General features: G+C 41.5%; 1 protein-coding gene and 1 pseudogene across 1 annotated transcript; one reads left to right on the top strand and one right to left on the bottom strand.

Moving 5' to 3' along the window:
* The window catches only part of LOC123966023, a 10,986-nt pseudogene extending 3,897 nt beyond the window's left edge, over positions 1-7,089 (top strand).
* A 3,563-nt stretch (positions 7,090-10,652) lies between these two features.
* prr15la (proline rich 15 like a) lies at positions 10,653-11,342 on the bottom strand. The gene has a single exon (XM_046040577.1). It carries the CDS (start codon positions 11,340-11,342, stop codon positions 11,007-11,009), a length of 336 nt encoding a protein of 111 aa, XP_045896533.1. The 3' UTR covers positions 10,653-11,006.
* Between the last annotated feature and the right edge of the window lie 323 nt (positions 11,343-11,665).

Raw genomic sequence — 11,665 nt, 5'->3', positions numbered from 1 at the left:
TCGACTTCCTCTAGATTTCCACACCAATGAGATCCTGACTGACGTTACAAAGCCGAGCACAGTGGACGTGCTGCTGACGAACCTCATCGCTGGCAAACTGCTTCCCTCTGCTCGCCTCTGGATAACCACACGACCCGCAGTAGCCAATCAGATCCCTCCTGAGTGTGTTGACATGGTGACAGAGGTGAGAGGGTTCACTGACCCACAGAAGGAGGAGTACTTCAGGAAGAGATTCAGAGAAGAGGAGCAGGCCAGCAAAATAATCTCCCACATCAAGACATCACGAAGCCTCCACATCATGTGCCACATCCCGGTCTTCTGCTGCATCACTGCCTCGGTACTGGAGAATATAATTGGATCACAAACAAGAGACGAATTGCCGAAGACCCTGACTGAGATGTATATTCACTTCCTGGTGGTTCAGTCAAAAATAGGAAACGTCAAATATCGTGGAGGAGCTGAGACGGATCCACTCTGGAACACCGAGACGAGCAAGATCATCATGTCTCTGGGAAAACTGGCTTTTGAGCAGCTGCAGAAAGGCAACTTGATTTTCTATGAATCAGACCTGATAGCATGCGGCATTGATATCAGGGCAGCCTCAGTGTACTCAGGGGTGTTCACACAGATCTTTAAAGAGGAGTGTGGGCTGTACCAGGAAAAGGCGTTCTGTTTTGTCCATCTGAGCTTTCAGGAGTTTCTGGCTGCTCTCTATGTCTTTGCCACATTCACCAACACTGGTGTCAATCTACTGTCAGAACCACAATCAAGATCCAAGTGGTCTTCACTGTTAAGGGACAAATCTAAGGTAAATCTGCTCTACCAAAGAGCTGTAGACAAGACCATACAGAGTCCAAATGGACACCTGGACTTGTTTCTTCGATTCCTCCTGGGTTTCTCACTTGAGACCAATCAGGTCCTTTTACAAGAGCTGCTGACAACATCAGAAAGCAGCTTACAGAACTATCAGGAAACAGTTAAATACATCAAGAAGAAGATCGGGAGGAATCCGTCACCAGAGAGGTGCATCAATCTGTTCCACTGTTTGAATGAACTGAATGATCATTCTCTAGTGGAGGAGATCCAAAAGTACTTGAGTTCAGGAAGTCTCTCCACAGACAAGCTCTCTCCTGCTCAGTGGTCAGCTCTGGTCTTCATCTTACTGTCATCAGAGGAGGACCTGGAAGTGTTTGACTTGAGGAAATACTCTGCTTCAGAGGAAGGTCTCCTGAGGCTGCTGCCAGTGGTCAAAGCTTCGAGAATATCCCAGTAGGTACACTGATAAATGGGTAGACTCACTATATTAACTGTAATACTTGTGTAATACTTGTAGTACTTGTAATAAAATACAGCCATTTTCAATGTTTTTTTCTCTCACTTCTGTATCTTCAGCCTTAGAGACTGTAAGTTGTCAGAGAGAAGCTGTGAAGCTCTGGTCTGTGTTCTTAAGTCCAAGTCCTCCCGTCTGAGAAAGCTGGACCTGAGTAACAATGACCTGCAGGATTCAGGAGTAAAGCTGCTGTTTGCTGGACTTTGGAGTCCACACTGTAGACTGGAAAGTCTCTGGTCAGTAGTCATGAACCAATTCAATACACAATCACTAAAGCAGATCTTTTGATCAACTGTTTAGGCATTCACAGTTTTGCCTTTTCACAGATGTGTCTGACTCAGCCCATTTCATATTGGACAACTCTGCAGGCCCATATGAATTGGCACAACTGGTGGCAATGTTCAGTGCCAATACAGAAAACAGTGTGACCTTTAAATTTCTAGTTTTAGAGGGATCTATTGGTAGAATATGGCAAAAATGGAATATAATATTTACAAGTATGTTTTCATTAGTGCATAATCGCCTGCAAATAAGAATCACTGTTACCTTAGAATTAGCCCTTTATGGGTCCGCCATGTTGTACCTCCATATTTCAACACTTGCCCAGAATGGACAAACCAAACATTGGCTGTAGATAGGGCCTTTCAGGTTTTTCACAGCCACCATAGGTTCTCCTACACGCTTGAAAGGGGGAGGGTGAAGAAAGTCATATTCAGTTGTTTGTAGTCTTCACCCGCACTGCTAGATGACACTGACTCCTACATCTTACATAGCGCTTTTATCCAAAGTACTTTCCAATTTGCCCCACACACATACCCACCTCAGGGGATCAAACCTCAACTTTGCAATTAGTGGACAACCTGATCTACCTGCTGAGCCAGACTCTTTAATGTGGGGGACCAAATTTCCACATCCCATCAAAGACATTATTACACTTTAAACTGTGGCAATGAGCTTTCTCTAACCTTAACCAAATGTAGTTTCCTAACCATAACCATACCATAATCTTAGTTTATTTATCATGACAGTGATCTCTCCGTATGCTTAACCATACCGTGGTGGCCATGTGTAGATACTATAGAATTAAATAATTCAGAAAATGTTGGCAGAACATCTAGAGTTCTGCAGAATGGTCAGATTTTGACATTCTTGTTTGGTAATGTTGGCTGGTTTGATTTCATAAACACAATTCATTTATTTGTTGCCAGGAGTCAATACCTTCGAAGGCATGTAAAATAAATCAAAACAAACATTAAAGAGAGAGAGATTAAAGATGCACTTTGTGATTTGTATTTTTCTCATCAGGTTGAGTGGCTGTAACTTGTCAGAGGGAAGCTCTGAGGCTCTGGCCTCACTTCTGCACTCCCAGTCCTCCAGTCTGAGAGAGCTGGACCTGAGTAACAATGACCTGCAGGATTCAGGAGTGAGACTGCTCTCTGCTGGACTGACGAATCCACACTGTAGACTAGAAATTCTACGGTCAGTAGTCATGACCCATTTCAATACATGATCAATGAAGCAGCTCTTTTGGTTAACTATATAGGCTGTACCAGTAATTAAGTTCATATTGGACAATTCTGAAGGTCACAATTTACATCTAGTGCCAATAAGAAATAATTATGCCTTTTATGTCGTAATGCAAAGGGTGTGGAGGTTGGGGTGGTGGATGGACATGTAAGCATGTTCAACTTTGGACTGCATTTGATTTTATTGACTGCAATTATGTAGTGCTTTATCCAAAGTACTTTACAATTTTTTACAAAAACACTCACCACTGGCGGCAAGCTCCATGCAAGGAACTGGCCTAAATATTAGGAACACTTTGGTTTGATTGTCTTGCTCACAGACACTTTGACATGTGGACACGAGGCGCAGGGGACTGTCAACTCTGCAATCAGTGGACAACCTACCTATTTGTATCTTTCTCATCAGGTTGAGTGGCTGTAACTTGTCAGAGAGAAGCTCTGAGGCTCTGGCCTCCGTTCTTAGCTCCGAGTCCTCCATTCTGAGAGAGCTGGACCTGAGTAACAATGATCTGCAGGATTCAGGAGTAAGGCTGTTATCTACTGGACTGGCGAGTCCAAATTGTAGACTGGAAACTCTACGGTCAGTATGAACCAACAAACACATGATCAATGAAGCAGATAAATTTTGGGAGCACTTGAGGTTTAGTGTCTTGTTCAAAGACATTGTAGGCTGGAAAATGTTAGCTTAAATCTCTTTCCATAGTTTTTTTCAATTGACAAAAATGCCATTGCAAATAACAGTGTTGTTATTTCAAAACACCTTTTTTTTCATCTTAAAGAAAAAAGGTAGACATTTTGAGAAATGCACTTCTTTGCTTTAATGCAGAGTTAAATGAGAAGGTTCACCACTCTTGTGTCTTTATGGTAAATATGAGAGCTACCACCACTGAATTAGAAAATTCAGTGGTGACCTCAAGGGAGCCCCCCCCCCCCCCCCCCCCCCAAGAAACTGTGTATGAACCCAGACACTGTTTTCTTGCATTGTAATGAATTTATGAGGTAATTTTCTTGAAATCCAAGACACAAATGAAGAGGAGGGTCTGGAGGTCCTCCCCCAGAAAATTTTAAACATTAAAATAATTAATTTTCTGCATTCTGGTGAAATTTTCTGCACTAATTTCTGCTTTTACGGCATCCATTAATGGTGGAAACTAACTGAAACCCTTGTGATGAGGCAGAAATCTCACCACAAATCCACACATGTTAACTTCAGCACGTCTGATAAAGTGCAGGGTGGAAAAAGTATGTGAACTCTTGGATTTAATAACTTGTTGACCCTCCTTTGGCAGCAGTAACCTCAATCAAACGCTACCTGTAGTTCAGACTTGGACCATTCCTCTTCACAAAACTGTTTCAGTTCAACAATATTCTTGGGATGTCGGGTGTGAATCGCTCCCTTGAGGTCATGCCACAGCATCTCAACCTGGCTGAAGTCAGGACTCTGACTGGACCACTCCAGAAGGGGTATTTTCTTTTGTTGAACCCATTCGGTTGTTGATTTACTTCTGTGCTTTGGGCTTTTTGCATCACCCGTCTTCTGTTGAGCTTAAGTTAGAGGACAGATGGCCTTCTACACTCTGACACTCTGTCCTTCTACAGTCTTCTCTGACACACTGATCCACCTTCACACCTTCTCCTTCCACTGCACATTCACCAAACCCCTCTATCCTGCGTTAAAGCTTATGTTAAGGTCTGCGTGAAAAGAATGTATGCATCTGAGTTTAGAGGTCATGTTTCAAAGTTAGAACTTTTATACTATTGCTTTTTATGATCCTGAAATTAAAAATATGTGGATATTTTGGTACATTTGTGCATAAAATGAAACACATTATGTAGAACATTCACAGAAATATAAAGCAAGTGCTGCAATTCAAGAAGGATAAATATCAAAAAGGAAATAAAATATGAAGAGTCTGTGTCAGTGGAGTCCTTGGCCCTGCTGATGAGACCAGCTGCAGATGGGAAGAAACAGTTTGATCTTTTTATTAATGGTCTTGACTTACTGAAGTCGGAAACATCAGAATAAAGGTATAAAATTAATTACGACATATTCATTGACAAATTTAAAAGGCAAATTTGATCACTAAGTCATCTGTTTGTACTGGAGCAAATGTGTCCATTACCAGTATGGTTCTATATGATCGCAGCTGATTAAAAATAAGCCACTAGTTGGAAAATCTGTCATGCAACACATATATGTATATGTCTGTAATACATGTGTAGGTTGTCAGACTGTCAGGTCACAGAGAAAGGCTGTGCTTCTTTGGCCTCGGCTCTGAACTCCAACCCCTCCCATCTGAGAGAGCTGGACCTGAGCTACAATCATCCAGGAGAGTCAGGGCTGAAACTGCTCTCAGGCAGACTGGTGGATCCACAATGGAGACTGGACACGCTCTGGTAGGTTAAGTTAGTGGACAGTTTCTTATTCACAGTGGAAAAGTCTATCTGTGTTTCTTTCTAATTATTTCTTGTGTCACTTCTGCCTCAGTGTTGACCATGGTGGCAGACATCGCTTGAAACCCTTCATGTGTAAGTTGAGCTTGTCCAATGTGTTCCTAAAGTCCTTACCAACTAATATAGATATACAACAGCCTGATCATCTTGTTACAAACAGACCATGCTTACTAACCTGTTATAAGCAATGCAAGATTTGGTAAAGTTAGAAGACAAGAAGTGATGAAATAAAGTCAAGAAGATTCTAAACTAATCTGTTTAGGTGAAAATGGATATGACCTGAACTGATTTATCTCCATGCTTCACAGTTTGTTTGTTTTTAAATCTAAACATAACTAATTGCCACATGGCATTGTTCAAGCAATTATCAATAACTAAATATGGCTTAACTGTCCTTCATATTTATAAATTATATAGCACATTTTTGACATCCTGCTAAGACAAACAGCATAAAAAACACACACACACACACACACACACACACACACACACACACACAACCCCTTTGGTGGAGTTAATCTTCAACTAATTCATCAAAAAATGAACCATGAATTCCATGAAAACATATCGAGCTAAAATCTGTCTGTGCGTGCTCTTATTCTCCCCACCAGACGCCTGTGACCTCACACTGGACCCAAACACAGCAAACAGGAAGCTCTCTCTGTCCGAGGACAACAGAAAGGTGACAGAGGTGTTGGAGAAGCTGCCGTACCCTGAGCATCCAGAGAGATTTCACCACTGGAAGCAGGTCCTGTGTAGAGAAGGTCTGACTGGGCGCTGTTACTGGGAGGTGGACTGGAAAGGATGGGTTAATATTGGAGTGGAATACAAAGGAATCAAAAGGAAAGTAGAGGATGAAGAGTGTTGTCTTGGCGAGAACGACAAGTCCTGGGGTCTCTTCTGTTCCGGTAATGGTTACTCTGCCTGTCACAATAAGAGAACGACGAACACACGGGCCATCCACCCCTCCTTTGACACCGGCAGAGTAGCAGTGTATCTGGACTGGCCTGCTGGCACTCTGTCCTTCTACAGAGTCTCCTCAGACACGCTGATCCACCTCCACACCTTCCACTGCACATTCACTGAACCCCTCTATCCTGCGTTCAGGTTTAAGTTAAGGTCTGCGTCTGGTTCTTCAGTGTTTCTTTGTCAGTGTGAGGAGGGAGAATTAGCTCCAGTGTAGAGAAAGACCCACACTGCTTCCAAAACTGAGCATGGAACATGGGGTCACACACACACACACAGATCGACTACATTAATTTCGTCAATGGACAATTACGAAATTCGCCCTCTTTTGTTCAAATACTTAAAAGAAGAAAAGAAGAAAGTAAAAGCGAGACTATGCAACTTTGAAAGACTATATCAGATTATTTCTCTTACAACTGAAACATTTAGTAAAAAGAAAAGTAGGAAAGTAAAATGGACCATTATACAACTACCTCTTATAACCACAATTAGTTAGTTCAATAAAAGGTTATGTAGTCTCATTAGTCAACTTCAGTGTTGGGCAGTAACACATTCATTTGTAAGGTGCTACAGTGATGGGATTTTCTGTGGGATTTTTTTTCAGTATCACATAATGTAAGGGATTAGAATTTGAAATTCAGTTATTACGCTATGTTACATATATGTGTCAAGACCACTGTACAGGATGAAACGACAAAGATCCAGGAGTCCATCAGGAAGATGGTCCCCAAAGATGATATGTAAGATGCAGGCAGGAAGTGCGTACATGGAACGCCATAACCAGGTAGCTGTCATAGTGTACAGGAACATCTGCCATGAGTATGGGCTAGAAGTCCCAAGGTCAAAATGGAAGACGCCTCCTAAGGTAGTTGAGAATGACGGAGCTAAGATCCTGTGGGACTTCAAGATCCAGACTGACAAACTGGTGATGGCTAACCAACCAGACATCGTGTTGATCGACAAACAGCAGAAGAAGGCTGCAGTGATAGATGTGGCAATCCCAAACGACAGCAACATCAAGAAGAAGGAACACGAGAAGCTTGAGAAATGCCAAGGGCTGAAAGACGAGCTAGAAAAGATGTGAAGAGTAAGAGCAACGGTGGTGCCAGTGGTGATCGGAGCACTGGGGGCTGTGACCCCCAAACTGGGAGAGGGGCTACAGCAGATTCCAGGTAAAACATCAGAGGTCTCTGTGCAGAAGAGTGCAGTCCTTGGAACAGCTAAGATACTGCGCAGAACCCTCAAACTCCCAGGCCTCTGGTAGAGGACCCGAGCGTGACACATATCACCCCGCATATTTATTGGATCATTACTCTCCTAAACATTAAAATACTATAGTAAAATGAAGTATGACATTTGTTTCACTTTGCTTTAAGCTATGTGAAAGTGAAAACCTTCTTTTCCATGTTGTTTTATACCTTTTACTTTATAATAAAACAGTATACAGTATATTGTTCTTATTATTTTATCTGGGTTGTGAGCTCTATGTTTATAAAAGTACACTCACCACCCACTTTATGAGGTACATCTTGCTAGTACCGGGTTGGACCCCCTTTGCCTTCAGAACTGCCTTAATTTTTCATGACATACTTTCAACAAGGTGTTGGAAACCTTCCTCAGAGACTTTGGTCCATATTGACATGAAAGCATCACACAATTGCTGCAGATTTGCCAGCTGCACATCCATGATGAGAATCTCCTGTTCCACCACATCCCAAAGGGGCTCTATTGGATTGAGATCTGGTGACTGTGGAGGCCGTTGGAGTGCAGTGAACTAAGGGGTCTAAAATGTGCCAAGAAAATATCCCCCATATCATTACACCACCACCAGCAGCCTGAACTGTTGATACAAGGCAGGATGGATCCATGCTTTCATGTTGTTTACGCCAAACTCTGACCCTACCATCTGAATGTTGCAGCTGAAATCCAGACTCGTCAGACCAGGCAACGTTTTTAAATCTTCTGTTGTCCAGTTTTGGTGAGCCTGTGTGACTTCTAGCCTCAGCTTCCTGTTCTTAGCTGACAGGAGGGGCCCCCGGTGTGGTCCTCTGCTGCTGTAGGTGTAGCCGTGTTGTGCGTTCAGAGATGGTATTCTGCATACCTTGGTTGTAACGAGTGCTTATTTGAGTTAGTGTTGCAAGGTGTTTTCGTGCACACAACTGCAACTGGATATTTCCTCTTCTTCGGACCATTCTCTGTAAACCCTAGAGATGGCTGTGTGTGAAAATCCCAGTAGATCAGCAGTTTCTGAAAAATTCAGAGCAGCCCGTCTGGCACCAACAACCATGCCACGTTCAAAGTCACTAAAATCCCCTTTCTTCCCCATTCTGATGCTTAGTTTGAACTTCAGCAAGTTGTCTTGACCACGTCTACATGCCTAAAGGCAACGAGTTGCTGCCATGTGATTGGCTGATTAGCTATTTGTGTTAACAAGCAATTGAACAGGTGTACCTAATAAAGTGGCCGGTGGCCTGTGTACAGTATGTAGAAAATGTGTGATTTTTCCTCTGACCACTAGATGCCATCAATTCACCAAAGAGTATCATGAAGGGATTCCTCATGAGGTTTCTAGATAGAGTGAGCATGCCCCCTTGTGGTTTGAAATGACCACAGCAACTCTGACCTTGGTGTTACAGTTGGAAACTGTTAATTAAAGGTATATATTTTGCTGTGTGCTGCAGCTGCTATACTTGACATACATATAAGTCTATCTGCAAGAACAAATCATGTACTTTTTTAAATTTCAGACATTTTTTATTTATACAATTTAAACAATTCATTTACAAAACAAATGTGAAATGCAAATTTCAAGTTTTGCAGCATTGCAACATTCCAAACTGAAGTTATAACAGCAACAGTGGGAGCACTTTAGCACTGTAGAACAACAGAATATCAACATTTTCTTTACATTAATTTCACCCAGAATCAAAACTGAAAGTGGTATTAAAGAGAGTTTGTCTATTGATTGGATGTTATAGTATAATCTAGATTCTGTAAAAGAGATCGACATCTATCTAGAAAACAATCTCCTAAGCCAAACTTTCACACAAAAACCTGAGTAGAGGAGTGTTTGAATGAACAGTTTAAATACGAGATGAGCATCTACTGGGTTTTTACTGGCAGCAACGTGTGCAGGTTGGCTGTTTTAATGTGTTTATGTTCTGGACCTGCAGTGTGTTTGTCTTATACTGCTGTTGTGTTGATTTCAGCAACACCAGGCTACAAGTCAAGTGTTTAACTCATTAATATAAAAATATACATCTTCCCCAGTACGACTAATAAACCAGTGGCTTGTAACTTTCTAAATGCCCAAAGAATTTTTTCAAGTTCATATTTAATTTCAAATTCAAATTAAATACAAGACATGGACATTGCCCTGACTGAACAAAGCCAAACCACTGTTCATATGTTTTAGTATCCCAGTAATCCAGCTAACATGTCAGAGTGACAGGATGTTACTTTACTTATTTTGAAAGGGAAGATGTAGTGAAATACCAGTATACCTGATATGAAACTGTCTGTTTAAGGAGGTTTCAAAATATATAACAAAAAATAATCGGCAGATACATGAGGCCTCAGTGTCAAACTGAGCTGCTAGGCCTCCTTAAACCTCTCTTTACTCATGCACATGGTCCAGTAGGCACTACATTACTCCAGGTTCGTAAAACTAAATTTTGACAGAGCGACCCTCTACGAGACATCAAGATCAGATAATAAAGAACCCACAGCCACTTTTAGTATGCTACTACCTTTCTAATTTCCTCCAAAAGTTAAAACGTCTTTCTACTGATCAATAGTTTCAGTTTAATTGACCCTTTTCACAGCAGATATTGGACTTGTTGAAGAAAGAAAAGAACAGGTGTAAATAATAACATTAACAATGGCTGCATTCTATTAAGTGTCACAGTAAAATGTGTCAGAGCTCTGGAGCTAAAAGGGATGCTGTCATCATTCATTCCATCTGTGCATCCTGCTTTGATAAGTCAAAATGTATGAAGTAGAGAGGGTCTATTTGTGTGTCAAAGTTCACTGAAGATGAGCTTGACACTTGGATTTACTTTGCCCCCATAAAATATATCTCCGTGTGTGATCAGAGCTTTTGAAAACTTTCCATTGTATTGGAATTGCAGGAGAAACTTCAGTGATGGATACATTAAAACTTGATAAAAGGAAAAATACACCACTAGGGGTAAGTGGAAAACTATCTTGTAGTGTATTGTAGTCACAGTGACTATCTTACACAGCCAGGTTTGTCTACTAGTCAGATAATCCATCCAGTAATGGAAATGTCACAGGTTTGCTCCTGGAGCATACAGTGTACTGATATTTCTTGACTGTTTAAGATCTTGTTCTGGAAAGCTTGTACGATCAATCTCTGCAACCACTGTTGTGTATTATCAACAACAAGCGGAAGAAGCACCACCACCACAGCTGAAATCAGCTCAAGTTTCATCAAGTTGCAGTTTCTCTACACGGGGACCAATGCCTGATGTTTTTTGTATTTAAATGATTTGGAAAAACTCAAATTTCTCTCTAGAAATATTAAAAATTTCACTTAGTCTAAGTGTTAGTTTTAAATTGGAAAATGGATGTCATTCTATGAAGATATATAGGCCTAGTTTATTTTATTTTTTTTTATTTTGGCTATTATAGCTCCATCAACTGACAATGAGGGAAGAGAGCCGTGAACTTTTAAACTCTCCCAATTTTTAAAATATCAGCGTGTCCTGTCACTTCCCTGCCCTCTGATTCTCATCCCTCGCGGGGTCACCTCCTGGAAACATCTCTGGGTTCTCCGCCAGAGTGGCACGCACTTTTTTCTTCTCTTTAAACCTCCCAGAGTGAGACACCTTAACATGCCGCCCCTTGCTGGCTGTTGTCTTATCCACGATCCTCTCCAGTCGGGCGTCCAGCTGAGAACCATGCACCATGTCCTCAGGGTGGGTGGCGGCTCCGGTGGGGGCATTGGAAACAACCTCTGCAGGGATTTCATACAGAACCTTGGGCTGGGACTTTTTTCTCCTCAGGAAAGTCAGCTTCCACCAGCCTGAAGATGGCTCTGCCATGATGGATGAATGCTGAGGTGGATAGATAGGGAAACAAAGGATAAAAAAAGAAGTTTAAAATAAAAAAGAAGAGAAAGATTGTGAAATAGTTTGAATTAATGAAAAATGGTCTACAACAAACACAAACACTGCATGTATGTGCACCTGTCTGTCCTTATGTGAGCATTTAAGTGTTTCTATGTGTTTGTTATAATGTGTGTGTGTGTGTGTGTCTAAGCACCTATCTATCAACCCATGACACGGTTAATATTTCAGTGAAATTCAATAGTCTTCATATGCCGTGGATGTGCTCAGGTTACCATCTGTGTGTGTCAGTGTGTTTG

This window comes from Micropterus dolomieu, linkage group LG02 (assembly GCF_021292245.1).
Source record: "Micropterus dolomieu isolate WLL.071019.BEF.003 ecotype Adirondacks linkage group LG02, ASM2129224v1, whole genome shotgun sequence".
Lineage (NCBI taxonomy): Eukaryota > Metazoa > Chordata > Actinopteri > Centrarchiformes > Centrarchidae > Micropterus > Micropterus dolomieu.
Note: the sequence above shows the minus strand (reverse complement) of the source record. Positions and strands in the feature narration are given on the sequence as shown.